The sequence below is a fragment of the Apteryx mantelli genome, chromosome Z (assembly GCF_036417845.1).
Source record: "Apteryx mantelli isolate bAptMan1 chromosome Z, bAptMan1.hap1, whole genome shotgun sequence".
In the NCBI taxonomy this organism is placed as follows: domain Eukaryota; kingdom Metazoa; phylum Chordata; class Aves; order Apterygiformes; family Apterygidae; genus Apteryx; species Apteryx mantelli.
This window is the reverse complement of record NC_090020.1, coordinates 61,117,028-61,136,011: the sequence shown is the minus strand read 5'-3', so window position 1 is coordinate 61,136,011 and position 18,984 is coordinate 61,117,028. Positions and strand designations below refer to the sequence as shown.

At 39.8% G+C, this 18,984-nt stretch overlaps 1 protein-coding gene across 3 annotated transcripts in view; it reads left to right on the top strand.

Annotated features, from left to right (window-relative positions):
• AP3B1 (adaptor related protein complex 3 subunit beta 1) overlaps positions 1–10,488 on the top strand; it is a 159,085-nt gene extending 148,597 nt beyond the window's left edge. For 2 of the 3 annotated variants that reach the window (XM_067316248.1, XM_067316245.1), the window contains one exon: positions 9,729–10,488. In XM_067316248.1, the coding sequence (XP_067172349.1) occupies positions 9,729–9,882 (154 nt within the window). In that variant the 3' untranslated portion in view covers positions 9,883–10,488. The remainder of the gene's footprint in view (positions 1–9,728) is intronic. The other variant, XM_067316246.1, reaches the window with a different exon arrangement.
• Positions 10,489–18,984: the final 8,496 nt, after the last annotated feature.

The window sequence follows — 18,984 nt, the reverse complement described above, 5'->3', positions numbered from 1 at the left end:
GAGTTTACACAAGCTATTAGGTCTCTGGGCCTTGTAAAGCTGCATATGCTGCACTCTCATATTCTTCATAAGATTTAACTATTTTGTATCTCTCTCTCTTGCTTTTGTTATTAAGGGGAAGCATTATTTCAGTTTTAAAGACCATATTCAAAAATGTGGAATGCATTTAAAGAGAGAATTTTTTGGAGAAGGAAATATCATTTCTCCTTAAATGTAAAAATTGCAGTAAAAACTTCAGATCCTTAAAATATTTCACAAGAGTGACTATAGTTATTGTTGCAGAGGTCTTAAAGCATAGCTAGCTCTTTCCATATTCTGAGTGCTATTGTTTGTTAAAAGTATTTTAAGAGATGAAGGGTGGAAGTGGGTTGAGGAGCACCTGGATGTTGCCCATGTGACTTTAGGAAGAATCAGCTGAGGCCCCAAGTTTGTCTTGTGATTCAGACCACATCCATGGCCACCATTTGAATATCAAAAAACAAAGAGATTGAAAGCAAAGTATTCAAGCAAAATGTGTATTCCTACAGGGATTTGATCAGTTAATAACCTTGTTTAGGGACCAAGAAGTACTTCTCAGTTGAATGTATGTCTGATGTTTGTTGTTGGAAGGCGGGGGTGGAGTCTAGCAAGAATTTTTCCTTTTACATGATAAGAGGATATGTAATTGAGGATATTTAATCCCTCAAAGTTGCTGCTTTTACAGACCATTGTTTCAGCTCCCTACCTCCATTTGGGCAATAACATTCACTGCTTCATACACCAAAAGTAAATTCTAGGCTGTTCTGTTCTATTTCAATATACGACGAGATGAAGATGGTACTCAACTCAAATTTTCGATAATTTGTTTGTCAGCATCAGCCTTCTTTATTCAGAGACTTTCTTCAGGCTAGCTTTACTATTGAGATGTGTCGGTTTTTCCTATCAGATGAATATTCTAAAAGTTCCTCAGGCTTCTTCATGCCTTATTCCTTTTCAGCTCCATAACATCCCACCAGGATAGATAATCTTCATTTTCTTCACTTCGAATATAGCAGAAGAAAACAGAGGTGATAGAATAAAAAGTCTAGTTGCAGACTTTACTTAATGTTGGAAAGACTTGAATGGTAAATGAGGATATCATGATCCTCTCATAAGTGTCAAAATACTGTCTACTGTTGTTCAAGGCCCTTTGCATAAGGAAAAGGCATCTCAAGGTAAATTGGCTTAGAAAGATTCATGGAAAATGCAGACAGAAAACACTTCTTTCTGCTACCTTCAAAATGTTGCAAAAGTCTCTTTAATGTGTTGGCAATAGCATACAGCAGAAAAGTCCATTCAGAGCTGAGATTGTGAACTGGATTTGATTCTTTACTCTTTCACTTTGATGTTTATGTTTGTGTAATTGCATTGATATCAGAATATATCAGGACGTAATGGAATGGCAGATCAGGCCTCCTTGAACTCCCAGTCTCTTTGCCTTTCACTCGCTGAAACATTTCATAAGCAGTATGCATTGTACTGCGGTGTAGTAGTTCCCCCAATGACCGAGGTGCTACAAAATGGTGTGTTTTAAGCACCTTTTCCACAGTTTTTGCTGCCCAGACAGTGAGTGAGATAAAAGTCTGAACCCAACAGAAAGGTTATGAAGAAGAGATTTCACTTAGCCTCAACTAGGTTACCAGTCTTTTGAACTAGTCCATTGCTGTTCTTATATTTTAGAAGGACTCCACAATTAATAGCAGGAAATAGCTGGGCTAGAAATAAACAGTCACCATGGTGTCATCTACATATCTTTATTCTGCAGTTCGTCAGGATGGCCCTAACCATTGGCCAGCACTCTGAGACACATGACAGCATTCATTTAAGTCCTCTATTTTGAGATGGTAAAATTTATAATTTCAACAACAACACAGAAAGGGATGATATCAAGTTTTAGAGAAAATCAGACCTCAGTTTCTTTGTTTTCAAAACTGAAGCCTTAATCTGCTTCAGGACTGCTATTTCACCTTTTGAAGTAGTCAGTTCAGTATCTTTCTCCTTTGCCACCATTAAAATGGTCATTCTAATAGCCATCTCTTCTTTCTATTGATCACCAAAACTTAAACTTGTAGAAAGAGGCTTCTAATCTCTTAGCATGTTGACAAGGTAAACACCCGAGCAAGCAGCAGACAAGCTAGCTTTTAAACAAGAAGGGCAGAAGGGCACTTCTTGTTGCTGGGGCAGGTCTAACTAGCTCAAGCACAGCACTGCACACAGTGGCTGTGCTGCTTCTGGGACCTGTATTTTTAGTGACACTTGACCACGCCATCTGGTTACCCCAGTTTGTTCAGAGCCTGCACTGTGCAATGCTTTGTTGTTTGGGCTACCCAGGGCCTGTGGGATTCTGGGGATAAGCAAATGTTTCACAAGATGGAAAATATTTTCCACCTGTCTTTCATGGGCCTGCCGTTATCGTTTTGCTCAGTCGAAAACAGACTGTGGGAATCATGTAACAGGAGACGGTAAGCACATTGCAACAGATGGGCACTGAAATCCTGAAGAACATAACAGCAACAAGATCCATGATAGAAACTTGCATAAAATGCAAGTTAAAAAAAAAAAAAAAGAAAAAAAAAAGAAAAAAGAAGAAACCACACACACCCTACGCACAGAAATCCAAGGATCAACACTTGTTCTTCAGATGCTTTTCAAACTGAAGTTGCTTTTTGATGCCCCCTGTGCATCAGCCTGACAGTCTGGTTGCATTCACCCCTCTTTATCATTTTGCAACCTGTCATATCCCATTTATGGTATATTGGCAGACTGATCCTCAAAGGAAAGAGGGTTTTGTTTGCAGACAATTTTGATTATCGGAGAATGGTGTGCTTAGTAATCAGTTTTCCTCCCCACATCTTTTTAATCCAGCAACACTTAATTTGGGGAGAAAAGGTGTGTGATTGTGCATGTACGTATGTATGGAAGATCATTTGAAAGGGAAGATTTCTCTGCTCGTATCACCTTCCAATTTGTACTAAATTTGGAAGAATTCTCAGGCAGAAAGTTGATGATCAGGTCCCATCAGCTTACCATAACTAACAACTAAAGTTACTTCCAGCACGTCAGAAAGGAGGGGATATCACCTGTTTATTAAGGATAAGCCAGTGTAGAAATTGATAAGAAGTATAAATTGTTTATAATTATCCCATTGGAATCCAAATATATGTTTTCATTAGTTGACAAAGAGGTCCTGTAGATCCAGGGATACTTTCTTAAAGACCTGTTCTGCACTGCGTGCCCGCAGAAATCTTTTCTAAGGTTTTTACTAAGCAATTGGCCTGAGAGCTGAAATGAAGGGAACTCCACCTCTGGCAGCAGCTGCCCTGAAGCAGTTACGTGGACTGTTCTGCTTCCATGGTTTCTTAGCTGTGGGGCCCAGTCACCTTTTTCTAGGGAGCTGCAATGGGTAGCCAAGTAAATAAACTTGTAATAGGCATGCAGCCTTGCTTTTGCTTCCTAATTTCTCTAGTAGGAATTAATTAGAAAGCTAAATACCCTAGGCAAAACAATTTCTCTATTAGCCTTTACCTGTAGGAGACAGAATTCTAAATGGAGCAGGATGGCCCTGGCCACAGGCCTTTCAGCCTTCGCCTTCCCAAAGCTAGAAGATGTAAACTCTTAGCACTTTCTTGATTTGTGATAAAAATAATTTTAGATAAAAAAACAAAAAAAAGTTCAGGCTGTTAATGACCCAGCTAGGCTAACCATTTGCTTTTCTTTTGTCAGCCAGTACTAAGAGTCTTTCTGGTTAGTCATTATTCTTAGGTAAATATTTTTATTCCTACGTAAAAACAAAACTACATTTTTTAAAATATGAATGTACTCAGCTTGTGATATATATATATATATATATATATATATAATGTAAATTTCTTAACCAAATCCTAATGTTCCAATAATTGAGATTTTTCTCACTGCTAACAGCTGGCCACTGTAGGTGCTAGTACATTTTTCATGTATTATTAGCATATGAAGGTTTTGATTAACTGGTATAAAATATTTGATCAAGAGAATGCCTTTCTGTAACATCATTTTAAGGCATTTGAACATTTGAAATATGTTATTGTATTTAAGGAGCTTGTATGTAGATTATAGAGTTTAAAAATAACTTTAATATTAAGTTCACATTTAATTTTCTAAAGGTGTACAAGAGTGAGTTATTTGGGATACAAGGTTAATCAAAATAGATTGTTCTAGCCAAGCTTGTTTGCTGTCCACTAGAGGACAGCACTGCTTTTGTATCCGAATGCTTTAAAGTGAAAAATACTTGGAGCATTTTATTTGAAAAACAAACAGGAATCTTCTGAGTCAGTTGTTTAAACAGCAACCATTTAACATTTAAGAAACTAACCAAACAGAAGAATATCCTTGATTTGAAAGACCTCTGAGCAAGCTTTATATTTTAATATATTTCTGTAAGGCGAATTATTTTCTTGGAATTAAATAAGTTTTTTCAAATGAAAATTTATAACCTGTTTTAAAAAGTGAATGCATGTAATTCTCAAAATGGTTATCATATTAAATACCTGATTAGGGAAAATAAAATGAATAGAATAGAAGAGAAAAAAATAGATTAGACATTACAATTTTAATTTTCTAGGTGAGGAGCAAATATTTTGGTTCAAGTTCTTAGCTTATTGAAGTTTTGGGAAGGAGGTATAAATACCTATGGGTAAAAATGATGAAGTTTAGTGAACTAAAAGTAAATATTTGGAAAGATTTAAAAAAAAAAAGTTCATGCAGCATCTTTCTGAACGCGTGGACTAGTCCTGTGAATTGGACAATAAGTTCTGAGGACTCATTTGCATTTCCACATTTATTTTTTTAGATACAGTGCAAATGGTCACTGGCAACCAAAGATAAACTCAAAAAAATCTATTTTGGCAAAAAAAACTTCAAAACAATAAAAATGGGGTGCAGATTTGAGTGTAATCTATTTTTGTATGGTTTTAATTAAACCCCCAAATAGTTAATATTGAAAATAAGTTAATTATGCTAATGAATTAGGCATCTTGAATAATTTGTTTAAAAAAAAGTTTAAAATATCATGAAATGTTCTGGGAAAGAAAGAAAACAATGTCAAATTATTTGAATGCCATTTTTAATGTAAATGTTAATCAAATTTTATGTTTAATAAACAATGTTAAATAAGTTTTTTTTTCTGAGAAGTAAAAATCATGAGGTTAAGAAGAAAAAATCTTTTTTGAGTATATTATTGCTTTTGTTTTAGTATTAAACTTACTGTATCCCCATGTCAGAACTAATATATAGTAATGCCGTTCCAAGTACTTTTTCATATTCTAAGGCTTATGCAGAGGAATGACACAAGGAATTAGTAATTTAGACAATTTTGAGATCAGTTGTTTGTTACAAAGTCAAACCTGTACATAGATAGAATTTATCAGAGTAAGTTAGAGATTCAGAGTACTGAAACTATAAATGTTTTTGTTGCCCAGCTGATACACTGGAATGTACTTCGTAGTTGTTCATTCTTATATTTACAAATTGGAGACTAATTCAGAGGGGTTTTTTTTTCCTTAGCATATATTCATTGCATAACTTGGATTACACATTTGTCAACTTTGGACTAATTATTTTTCTACAGCTAGGGCAGGGCATTGCATCTTGTGATCGTCTTTCTTACTAATAGGATTCTGTCTGCTTCAGCAGGCAGTAATTGAAGGCTTCATATATGAGAGCTTTAAAAAAAAAAAAAAAGTTTTCATTTCCTTGGGCCATTGTAACCCTTTCTGATAAGAAAGGAGAAAATTGAACTTAAAATAGAAAAATCAGAGACGAGGAAGAGTGCCCGACAGGAAAGAGCGTGCGTTAGTGCTGTTGAATTATGCATAACAAACCCTGCTTTGCTGTGAACAAATGTCCTGATAGTGAGTGTTCAGCTGTAAATCTACTTTTTCAAAAGTTGAATTTTCAGGACCAGATTTTTAGAGTGACTGTTTTGTTACTCTTTATTCCCTGGCCTAGAATTTTTATTACCTTTCCTCCATTTTAAAATGCCTCTACTGTATATTGTAGCTATCATCTGTCTGCAAATAAAAGGAAAATAACTCTTAGCCCCTAGGTAGGGTAGTCACTCTGACAAAGGCAGCATTTGGGAAATGCTGTCCCCTTGTAGGCTCTGACATGCCAGTTTTTCCTCTTGTTAGGAATTCTGAACAGCTGTAACTCAAATATTTATATGGCAAGTATTAACAAATGTTATTATGGAAAGTGACCAAGAATATCTACTTGTTTTTTTAACTGTTGAAAGACTGGAAAACTTTCTGAAAATATATCAGACTTCCTTGATGTTGATTTAGAAACTGATGCACATTCTCTTACCTACTGACAGATACTATGTTTATGTAAATGCGTGAACTCTTCCTCTTTTGTTCATGTCCCTTTCCCACAGAATAATTAACGTTTTTAAAGAAAAAAATCACTTGGAAAAACTCAGAATATGCATATACATTTCACATTTTTATATTTTGATTTAATCTCATAATTTTTTTATAAATGGGGAAAACATTAACAGCTGTAGACCTTTCTGAATGTTTTTAATGATATGAAAGCAGTTTTACAGGTAATGTTATCAGAAAGAAAACTAGCAAATAACTGCAGTATAGCTGAAATGGACATCTTGAAATTATTAGTAAATACTTGGTTTTGTTTTCTGAATGATATTCTCATTTACCATTTCTCATTTTATCATTTTTTTTCATATTCACTCATGTATCCTTTGTGGCAACAGAATGGTAATAAATAACATGGTAATAAATAACATGGTAATAAATAACATGGTAATAAATAACATCTTATGTTAAGAGTTGTTCAAAGGACAAAACCTATATTTTGGACCTACAAAACAACCAATTTACAAGTTAGATTTTAACATGCCACAGAGTGGTTTCCAAGGCTTTTTGAGTCAGAATATGAGGTCTGATCTTTTTTTTCTTTAAAATATTTTTTTCAAGGTTTTAGTATTCAAATTCTTATCTTTGAGGCAGTATCAGCTTTCAGAAAAAGTAAAAACAATTAATGACCTCTTGGAAAGAAAGGTGTTCCACAGCTTCTCACAAAGCATAAATATATAGAGTGATTAATTTTTGCTGCTGAAAGATTTTGAATGGCTTTCTGATCTAAATACTTAGTTGAGCAGAACACACATTTTGTAAAATCCAGTTTGGCTTATGATAAATATAGCATATACCACACAATAACTTGGGCTTAGTCTAAGGACCAATTACCCAAATCATTCAGTGATAGTGTTTTTAAAACATCTAATAATTAGCAAATCGGTTTTACTGATCACTAACCCAAAGTCACTTGCTTCATCCTTTAATGACTATATTTAGTTTCAGAGACTGTACAAACATGTTTGTGTTATAACTCTTTTTGGAGACTAAACTATCTTCCCTATTTTAGGGAACAAATTTTGGGTTCCAGAGTTCAAAGTCAGTGGTAAACACATTGTGTTGTTCTTCTATACATCTTTTTTTAAAATGGTGAAATAAGTCATCTCATTCTGTTGCAATTCTTTTTTTCATGAAGTAATTCCAGGCTGGTGACCACTAAAATAAATCCATCAGCCAATGTTAGTTATGCACACTAACACTTTGTGTAAAATTATCTGCGTATCAGACCTTTGCATCTTGCAAAACATGTACAAATTTGCATTTATTGATTCCAAGTATTTTATTCAGAGTAATCTTGATCCCCTATGTGATTTTGTAAATACACATGTAAAAATATCAGAGCAAAACTGATCTCTGATGCTTTAGGCTGCCTTGGCTTTATCGGAAAACTGACTTTGTATCACTTTCAGTTTTTAATAAAAGAGGGTATAATCAAGCCTTGGGGCTATGAAACACAGCAGGAGCGCCAACCACCAACCTTTTTATGTGCATGCTCAGACGTAATCTGCTTCTCTGTTGTCCCAAGACACAACTGTTAAGTAAATAAAGTGACTAATAAGAGTATTGTTTATATAATTATCCTCGTCAAAATCAACCAGAGAAATAGCGATCTTTTACATTGCGGTGCAAATAGACAAAATCATTGATGCAACTAGCTAAGTAGTTATTTTTCATAGTAGTAATGTTGGCTTAGAATTTCCTGTTAAAGGGAGAGGTCTTTGAATGTATCTATAATCTGGACAAAAGAAATAGATTGACCTGTGATGGGTGACATTAGAGAAGTGCCCCATGTTTCCTTAATTAGTATAATGTGTTATGAGATTTTGATATGCTTAGTTTAAAAAGAAAAAAGACAGAAATTACTTCTCGTTTAAAGAGAACCTGCTTCCTGCTTAAGTGGCTAATATTTTAATTAAGTCTGGAGTGAAGTTTTTTGAGTATCTCCTGATAAACTCCCTCCTTTATGTTGATGGTAATTAAACAGATCCCCAAGGGCCCGGGCAGGCGCTTGGCGAGGCCGCGCTAATTGTCAGACATGAGACACTGACCAGTTGGTTTGCTCTTGAATAGCCGGCAGCGTGCTGTCAGCCCTGCCGTTTTATTTTTATGTATTGTGAGCCGTTGTCAGGGCTAACGGGGGCCTATTGTGGCTGAAGATGTTGCGCAAATTGAGGCAGATGGCTCGGATTCAGACACGTGTCGTTCAGCCGGGGAAGAGGAGATTGGCCTGCAAAGTGGGGTCAGCCTGGGTCGCAGACCTGCTCTGCACTTGTTAGTGTTTTCAAAAGCCCATGTGCAGCAACTTTGTTGTCGTCAAGTAACCAAAAAAAAAAGAAAAAAAAAAAAGCGAGCATGGTGTGCTCCTTGTGGAGCACGGGAGCCTGGGCTGTTGCCATCCTCTTCCTTCCTGTCTCGGGGGCCTGGCTGTGCATGCAGAATGAATTAACAGGATTGACAGAAGTTCATTGTGCCTAAAATGGCTTTTCAGTCAATTGTAGGGCTTAAAAGGCTAGTTTTGCTTTTAATTCCATGTAATTAGTGGATTCTCCATGTCTTGGAATTTAGTAGTGGTGCGTTAGTCCTAACTTTTGTTTATCTGGGGAGGTTTTGGGTTGTTTTGTATGGCTTTCTAATATTTAATCATAAAATATTTAGAAGCACTTAGTCATAAAATTATGGTTAATATTCTGGACGTAAGTTCACAGACAGAATGATTTGGTGTCTTCAGAAGACTGAGCTGTTACCATCATTTCATTTTATCATGTTGGACGTTTATAAGTTTGAATATTTTAAAGTTGAATTAATTCATGAGATGGCAGGAAGATGCATTTTTCTGAAAGTATAATAATTTGGCTTTTTGGAAGTATTTTAATACATTTGGCATAGTTGCATTTTCTTTGGGGTACCAAATAATGAAGATTATCCTTGGAATTCACCATACAACTGAATTCAAGTTGCCAGTGTGTACTGAAATAATTTTTGAGTATTGCAGATGAACTGAAGAATCAGAATTTAAATAATAATTTGATTTAAATAGATTTTATTGTTCAAGTTAAATACACAATTTTGCATTACACCTTTTTGTCTTTAGATACTGAAATATTTGCACAATGCTAAACAAATTCTCTTTCTGAAGAATTGATGGGAGGGGTTACGATATATCCCCTGAAATGGATTAATGAAACTGGAGGCATTTTCTAATATTTGAGCTCCTTTAACTTTTGCAGAAAGAAGTATTAGTAGTCTTTGACCTTACGATCCTCAGTGATTTTTTTTTTTTTCCCCTTCCCCCTCCAGGTTTGCAGCTAAGACTCTGCACAGTGGGTCACTGGTGCTAGTCACAGTGGAGCTGAAGGAGAGCTCTACAGCACAGCTCATCATAAACACTGAGAAAACCGTGATTGGTTCTGTGCTGCTGCGGGAGCTGAAGCCTGTCCTGTCCCAGGGGTAACCTGCTTACATCTGGACTTCAGAATCTGGCACACAACAAAAGTGCCTGGCATCCTCTACTGCTGCCTTTCATTTATAATAATAGCCCTTCCATCTGGCAGTGGGGGAAGAATACACTCTTGACATTCTTGTCTTCTGCTTTAGAATGCTAGTGTGTATCTATCATGTATGCAAGTCCTTTCCTTTTTCTCTGCTTGCTAACCAAAGAACATATATTTTACTGTCAGTTATCTGCACTCTTTAATTTATTTCCCATTTGTTTTATCCTAGTACTTCCCTCTCTTCTCCCTTCCCCCCCTCCCTTTCTTCCCCTTCATTTTTCCCTGTTGTAGTGGACAAATACCGGATAATAAAGTTCAAGGGAAATCGCACTGCCGGTAAAGTGAGTTAAAATGGCAGAGAGGTCCAGCAATATCTACAACGAGGTGCACAGTTCAGAGAGTTTGTGTTGTATAAATGTAAAATACACGAGGTACAGCAAAATGGTGTTTGCTTTCTGAAAATGCTTGTAAGCCTGAACTCATTTGTTAAGAACATTGTTCCCACTTACTGTCCTATTCTCAAATATTTCTGTTAAGATGCCAATAAAGTAGTGCTATGAGCAGGAGCGAGCTCTCTCTTGTTTTGGTAAAGAACTGATAATCATCACTAGTAATACATATAAATGATCTATTTAAAGTAAATATTAATAAGGTAGGATGCTAAATATGCATCAGCAAATTGTTCTTGTGAAAGTAGCCAGTGTTTGTCCCCCAGTTTTAATTTTCTGATATGCAGTTGCATTTTTGTTAGTAAATTAACAAAAGCACTTTTGCCTATTTTCAGAATGACCCATTCATAAAACAGTGATTGAAGAGAGTATTGTGGCAAACTGTCACCTAGCTCAACAATTATTCAAACCTTTGCTTCGTATTTCTGTTATAAACTAAGGTTAAATTATCTCCTACCTGTGCATAAACCAGGGCTTTTGAAGCAAAGAGGAAATTCACAGCCATATATACTGATGTAGCGCTGAGATCAACAGCTGTACCACCTCAACTGTATGCAGTTTTCTGTCCATTTCGACCCTCTCTGTAGCCTGTGTGTTACTTGTTTTGACCTGCTATCCACATTTCGGTTATGTGGTGCGACTGAAGATGCTAAGCTTTGTCATTTCAGGTCAGTCCTCTTCACTGCTAACCTGGCTTTTCCTAGTAACTCATGGTTGTGCTGCAGATGTTTTCATGACATGGAGAAGATATTCAGAGAACTCTACCTGCCACCAGGTCCTTTGATGCTGACTAAGTAGTGCTGTTGTGGTTTAGCTTTCTGGATGATAGTTTCATCATCACTTCATCAAAAATGTTGCCTTACTGCATATTGAAAAATTTCTCTAAAGTATGTATAGGTCTATCACCTAAGCAGAATTAAAATGCTTCTCCAACAGTATATGAGGAGTAGTATTAGCAAATTCCATAGAGATTCTTTAGGCTACTGAAGTTGTGCTTCAATAAGAAATGTACTTCTAGGCTTCAGTAGCACCCAAGATACACTGGTGCTTCTCAGACAAAGGAACAAGAATATTATGCCCTCAGCAGGAATGTACATTTTGTTAATCGACATTTACATTATTTTTTAAAGGCCTAATCTTGCAATAAGATTCTTCTATAATATTTATTATTAAGATATATAAAAGTTATTATTCAAACATATGAAAAACTATTCACTGTAGAAAACACTATCATCTCAGAGAAAATGTGCATTAATATAGATGGTATTTGATATAAAGATTCAGTGAGAAGGTACTGAGGATAAGGTGCAAAATCATGCTCCCTAAGAAAAGACTGAACCTTCAGCCTTGTTTGTTAAGGAAAAAAGCAAACAAAAATGGTTTCTTGTACCACCATAAATCAAAGGAAAATGTGTTATTGTTACATATAAGTCTCACACGTTGTTGAGTAATTTCTATCTCCCTAGAGTACTTTATACACTTTAATAGTGAAACCCAGAAACGTCTATAGTTAAGGATATTTTTGGAATTTCTGTTATTAATTCGTATTTTTCAAGGCTTTGTAACTTTGGGCAGATGAATCAATTATTCTTGATATAGGTATCTGGACTGACAGTATGACTTGAAAATTTAGGTTGATTTTCCCAAATAGTGATTTGGGAAGAAACTTTCTGTTAGGACAGGTACTGAAATAGTAAAATATTTATACATACAATAAAATTCAGCTCTTTCAGGAACCTAAACATGACCACATTTACATGTTTTACTTCAACAATATAAGTTGCACTTAGCCATCAGTCAGCTAGTTAGAAGTAGTTAGCAGTAGTTTCTTGGTTTTGCTGTATATCATCTTTATTCACTTTCTTCCATACTTTTCATTATTTATAGAGGCATATTAAAGGTTATTAGGATATGAAGTAGATGACTAGTCTAAATTGCCATCTAGAATTCACTTCAAAGTGATTTGCTTGTATGAGCAGCAGTGGCAGCTCTGAACTCTGTGGGCAGGTTTTTCAGGAGCCATGCACTAGGAACCACCTGGCTTCTCTAGGCACAGGCAGCCTTGAACCTGCACGTGAAACTCGGGGTGCAGGAGCAAGGCTAACGCACAGCACTGGAGCATTAGTGAGGTGGACCCTGCGAAGATGGTTGGAGAATGGTATGGAGGTCCAGTTCGGGGCAGGGGAGGTGCTTAAATTAGGAAGGGTTCAAATACAATGGAACCTGGCAGAAATGAGGTAAATTTTGGTAATAACCACAAACCAAAATATATTATCATAAATGTGAAATTTGGTATGACTTTAACTGAGCCATGCTCAAGGTAATTAAAAATCAAAGAGACTCCAAGATTCTGATCTAGTCCAAGCATAAAAATTGATGCTGGAAGTTATGGGTTGAACAATTATGCAACAAGAGCAAACACAAACGGATAAATGAAAAGGTTTCTGTACAGTGAGAGATTGAGGGTTTAGCTTTTCTGTGCTTCCTAGTTGTTTCCCCCTATACCTCACCCTGTCATGAAGGGGAAGGTGTGTGTGGGGGGGGGGGGGAGCGGGGGGGTCAGCAGAATTATTTTCAAAGTCATGCTTTATTTTAAGTAACTCAAACCATTTGAAAAGGGTATATGGAAAAGCTGGTATGTTAATATGGATAGCAGAATATAAACATTGGCTTGATGCATGACAGTCAAAATAACATAGTATTTTTCCTCTTACTTTCCTTTCACATTTTATGATGTCACATAAAAGGGTAATATATTATTTCCTGCATACTTTATTTCTGGTAACTAATTTCTGAAGAAAAATAGTATACATAGAAATGGGTCTAGAGCTAGGAACAAAATAATGGAAGATATAAATAGAATATCATGTGACAGGACAATGGAAATAAAGTGTTTTTGGAGCGGGGACATGATACTGTACATAAAATAATGAATTGCATGGAAAAGATAAATTGAGTTTTTCTCATGATCTTTTCTACTAACTCAGGAACAGGAAGGCATCCTGTAACATTCATAAAACAATATATGTAAACTGGAGAAAGGAATTAACTTTTTTCTGCTTGTTTTTAAACATAACCTATAATTAACCATCTTCTGTCACAAGATAACATGATGTTTACTAAAAGTAGAATAAAATTGGAAATGTACATTAGCAATGGAATACCCAGATATCTATGGGGTAGGATACAAATAAGCATAAGGGCTCTAAAGCCTCTTGCCTTGAGGCTTAGGCTAATTCCTGATACTTGGTGATTGGATGAAGTCCTTATACACACGTTATTTTATAATGGTCCATCACAATAATTAGTATTAATTCTTTTAAAAATATATTCAATCACTTAGCTGTTCTTTTTTTCCATACAATATCTTACATGCCTGGATTAATTTTAAGTGAGCACTGAAATGTCCTAACAAGGATGGTGGTAAGCAACGTTCAGGTAAGTTTTACCTTGCCCTTACCTCCTGACTTTCAGTATGCGCGTGAAGCAAGCATATGAAGATGGGATTCTGTTCCCTTCATTTTCTGAAGAGCTTTCTTCCTCTTCTTCCCCATATTCTTGTTTCTTTTATCTTAAATTGCATGTTTTTATAACATTTATATATTATATTAGATGTTCTGCGGTGCAGGCACTGGGCTTTGCTGTGTTTGCATAGCATTTCACTGCTGCTGGAGCCTTTGTGCACAGCCCTGATAAAAGCAATTCTTCTGTTAAGGTTATTTTGCTCTTATCTGGTATGCTTGTTGTGCTTTATGTAGCACAGTCCAGTGAGCCTGTTCTGAAGAGAAAGAGATGGTGAACATCCAGAGGTTAGCAGCTCACTGTGCTCCAGCCCCTGCAACTAGCTGGTTTTGCTTCAGAAGGTTCACGGTGAAGTATTGCTACACAGCTGGTAACCCTGAACCCATACTGGGAGCTCCAGGTCACAGTACTGCCCCCCATTGTGCTCCCTTTAAATCTGTGTGTAGCTGGTGCATATGCATACATCTTTACCCATGGTATTATCCTGAGCTCCCTTTTCCCATTGTGCACGTATAAGAGAAAGGGAGAAAATGAGTTTTGCTGGCTTTCCCCAGTGTGAATATGGTGCCTTTAGTCACCAGTGCCGCAGCTCCCCCTTCTCTTCCAGCCTTACTCCCGGCTACGTTTCTCTTTCTTTGCCATCCTTCCCAGGCACCACTTTCTGGGGAGAGGGAAGAGGACAGTAACTGCCCTTAGCACCACCTAGTAGCGCACATACGCTGTGGTCACAGCACACATCTTCATGTGCCCCTCAGCTACAGCATGGGCCAATCCAGACCTGGTTTTGCCTTGTAGAAGAAGGGAAGGAGGTTCTTTTCAGGCTATGCCTTGCAGGTATACCTGACAGGTCACCCTGCTCCTTTGAGGGAGAGCAGGAGCTGAGGGTGCTTTCAGCTCCTCCTCGGCCTCCTGCCCTGTAAAAAAGCTGATGGACTCTAAATGGGTGGCAGAGAGGTGAGGAAGCACCTGCTGCTTTTCACAGCTAGGCAGTGGCAGGGGTTCGATCCTGTGCAATAGCACAGGGCAGGTGGGAGAGGAAGAGTTGGCCAGTGAAATGGATTATTCCCAGATGGGTCTACAGTTTGAGGGAGAGAGCCGGTGGTGCTGGCCTCACCACAGCACCAGCTTCAGCCTTTCCTCAGCCGGCGCGAGGCGCAAGCTGCATGCCGCACGTCAGCCCCATCCAGCCACCCACGCAGAGCTGGCAGGAGTCTCAGGAGGGGCAGCGCTGGTTCCTCTGCTGCAGTGTGTCGGGTCAGACCAGAACAACTGCCCCTCGCAGCCACCGCACGCGGGCTTGCCATCGTCCTGTGCCTGCGAGGCCTGGGTGACCAGAGAAGTGGCCTTTGTGGTAGCAAATCCCGAGGAAGGGTAGCTACAAAGTAATCTGAAGGGCCTTGGAGGCCTCCAGCGGAGCCTTGCGCGGCCCTCTGGGGCACAGGTGGAGCTCGTTCAGAGGTCTCCAACTGCCCCTGCGGGTGGCTGAGGCACGAAGGGGAAGGCAGGCAGCAGGTGCGAACCGCAGCCCTGTGCGCCCGGCGCCCTCCGCAGCAGCACCGTGCCCTCTGGGCAAGGAGACAACACGCAGGACCCGCTTGGCCCTGGGGGAGGCAGGGGACCGTCCATCCACCTCCTCACTGCCCAGGAGCAGCAGCGGCAGTGCTCACCTCCCCGACGGCAGGAAGAGGGAGGCCTCCGTGGCACTGTGTGGCTGAGGGGGCCTTTCCCGGGCCGCAGGCGAGCAGGGAAACTCCTGCCTCTGTGAAATGAGGAAACATGGAGCGGAAACGGCCCAGGCGGAGAAAGACGGCGCAAAGCGGTGGGAGACGCAGGCTGCCGCCCTCAGGGGTGCGCCGGGCGGCCGCCTGCCGGGGGCCCCGGGGCCGCTCTCCCGGGCGCTGCAGGCTGCCCTGGGGTCTCGTGTGGAGGCTGTTACAGCCCTGGCCTACGGCGAGGAGGAAACGTGGTGAAGGGCGATCCCGGGTTGGCACCGGGCAGGGGAAGGCGCGGGGGCGCTCCATCAGCACGGACGGCGTCGCCGCTCAGCCCCTTCTCCCCGCGCCGCCGTGCGGCTGCCCCGCGGCCAGACAGCCGTGGCCTGAGGTGGGACGGCGGCTACCTGGTGGTCGGGGCTGCGGCCCGCCCGGGGGCGGGAGAAAAGGTGGGGAGAGGCCACCAACCCTGCTCCTAGGCCTCGGAGGTAAGAGATGTTATGGGTACAGCGTGGTTTTGTGCCGCTGCTCCAGGTTGCCGACATCCGGAGAGACCTGGCGCGAGACCCCCTGGTTTAGAGCTTTAATGGACATTTGTAATTAAGTTCCAAGTTTTAATTGTAGGGGGCATGTGTGTGAGCAGCCACAGGAAACCTCTGCATGCAAGAAGTGAGCGAACTGCCCGCACCTCGATTTGGTCACTGAAGGTGCCGCACCAGGCGCCTCAGCAGACCCATCCGAGTGCCTGTGCCAGGGCTGCAGTGTCACAAGGGAAAGCCTAGCCTGGCTTAAGACATTACCCAGCCTGAAATCTTCTCCTTCCCTAATTTTGTATATTTATGTGAGGCTGTTCCGCCTGATCAAATCTTTTTATGCAGAGAGGGAGAGAGAAGGGTGCGAATACTGTCCCTGTCTGGCTAGTCGCTGCCATTTTCACTTGTGCCTCACTTCTGCGGGCACTTGCTTGTGCACGTGCACCAGGAACGTGCGATACGCCAGCGCTTGCTGCACAGCGTGGCTGAATCCTGTTTGGAAAGTAAATGGTGTATCGTATGACTCTGCAACATCAATGTGAACAATTCAGAGGTGGGAGGGAGGGAGAAGAGATGAAAGAATTACAGACTCAGTTATTTGTTAGTGTTTTTTTCAGTTCTGGCAAAAAGCAAGTATCCGTCCCTCTTGATACAATTGATAGCTCCCTCAATTGTATCTGTTCAAATGTTTGCAAGCCCATGCGCTGAAACAAATCGGTGGAATGATCTGTGTTTAAAAACCCAACCTTTTTTGTGAGGCAGCAGTTTTTTGGGCTTGATGTGTTGTTTTGTGGTCAGATCATTTCATTGATGGGGCTCGGGGTACAGCCCTCCAGACAGAACTGAGCAGGAGTAAAGCCTGGTGAAGCGGAGAGGGAAGTGGACGAGTGCCTTCAGTTTGTCTTGCCCTCCTCATCGAGGCACCGCACCACAACAGTAACTAAGAGGCTGCTTTCATCAGGAAAAAAAATACACCTTTTTGACACCTGCCCCAAAAGAATCTTTGTTTTGCTCAAGCCTTATCTGCAGGCCTCTGTCAAAGCCTGGTTTTGGACAAAGTTAGTTGCTGGCTCAGCTTCACATAATTGAAAGTCATTCTGATTTCTGCACTGTGGTGTAATTGCCTAAAAAAATGTTATTTGATGATTAAGATTCTGGAGTGAATTGTGTTCTTTTGGGTTCTTGCACTGTTTCTCCATCAGGGACTTGGTTTCAGCGGTGTGCAGCTGCTGGAGTTGATTTACAGTGCTGCGGCTGTGGCTAGTCATAAATAAATCCTCTTATATAGTTGTTATGAACACCTGTTAGATCATCTGTCAGCAAAGCGCTGTTCACATTTATCATGGTGCGGTAGTTATTTTACCTCAATCCATTTCCAACTGACTCGGCCTCCATCACTGGATTACTATTACCACACCATAATCGCTCGTTTCCACTCCATGTTACAACTTGCAGATAAAAGATTTCACTACTTGGCCAAATTTCATAAATAAAGGAGCAGTTCAGTGCAGTAAAAGTTTATTTTTGTCATCATTTGTCACCCCATTATTCTATAAATCAAATGGAATAGTGCTATTGCTAGCTCAGGCGTTGCTGTCAGCCCTAGGCATGGAAATGGTCCGTTTCTTCTTTTTAGATGAGATGACATGTCTTTCAGACTTAACTGGCTTATGGCTTTGTTTCACCCATTTTATTTTATCACTCCTTCAGAAAAAACCTTGGGGACCAGAGAGACTAAAGGAGTAAAATGGAATCAGAAAACACAGTAAAACATGCTGCTTTAGCTGCGGTATGTACATTTCCCTCCCCCACAATCACTCATTTACAGACTCCTCCACAAAAATAATGGAGCTGGACATAAACAGCCCCTCAATGTTTTCCCTGGATTTGTACAGGTTTTATCGCTCGTGTCAAAACCCTGGGACTGAAAGGGCTCCAGAGAGGGTGCTTCAAAATCCCATTAATGCTCCTGGTTCTAAATGGACTCACAGGTTCACTGTGTGGAGGTGTGCTGTGGGTCTGGTGTGCTGTTTTTAAGCTCTTCACACGCAACTTGCATCTTGTGTTCTGAATCTTCTAATAACGCCATGTTGTGCCCTGCTATGTAGCTTCACAACCAGAACCTGCCAGGTATTCCCCTGCACCTTCCCAGAGGCAACCTTCACAGAAATGTTGTTTGCTATTTTTCAATGGTTTTGTAACTTGAGCTATAAATTTTGCTTCTGGGCCATGCCTCGGTTTTTTGGCCCCACGTCCATTTCAGACACTTGGGGTTCTCTTGATTTATTAAGAAGTTAGGAGATGGATCTCAGACTAAATTTTGAAGAAGGCAATATTCCTTGGTTTAAAAAGAGAAAGGATGATGATAAAGGGATGGGGTAGTAGAAAAGGGTTTATAGTTGATATTATACTTCTGAGTTGGTTCTAATTCAAGTTACATTCTTCATAGTCATTATGTAGCTCATAAATTCAATAAAGTGTTTTACTATTACTATAAAAATGACAGGAGGGGGGTTTTATGTTGTAAGTTTCGTTAGTTGCTCTTCCTGTTTTATGTTGAAGTTCTCAGGCCATTATGTCATTAAACTCCTTGGAGTCTGAAGGGCTCAGGCCCCTCCATTCCTTATCACTGGTGTGGTGCCTTCTGTGGGGCAAAAGTTTACGTGGTCTGTCGTTGTCACCTTCCTTATGAATGACTCTCTTCAGTTCCCTTTTGGCTTTGTTTTTTATTCTGAAGCAGAGGTATCTGCCTTTGTGACGTGGCAATGGAAATTTCATAGTAGCTTTGGCCCCACTCTGGATTTCCAGCTCTGGACGTTGGTTCTCATCTGTGGCTGAGTTATTTG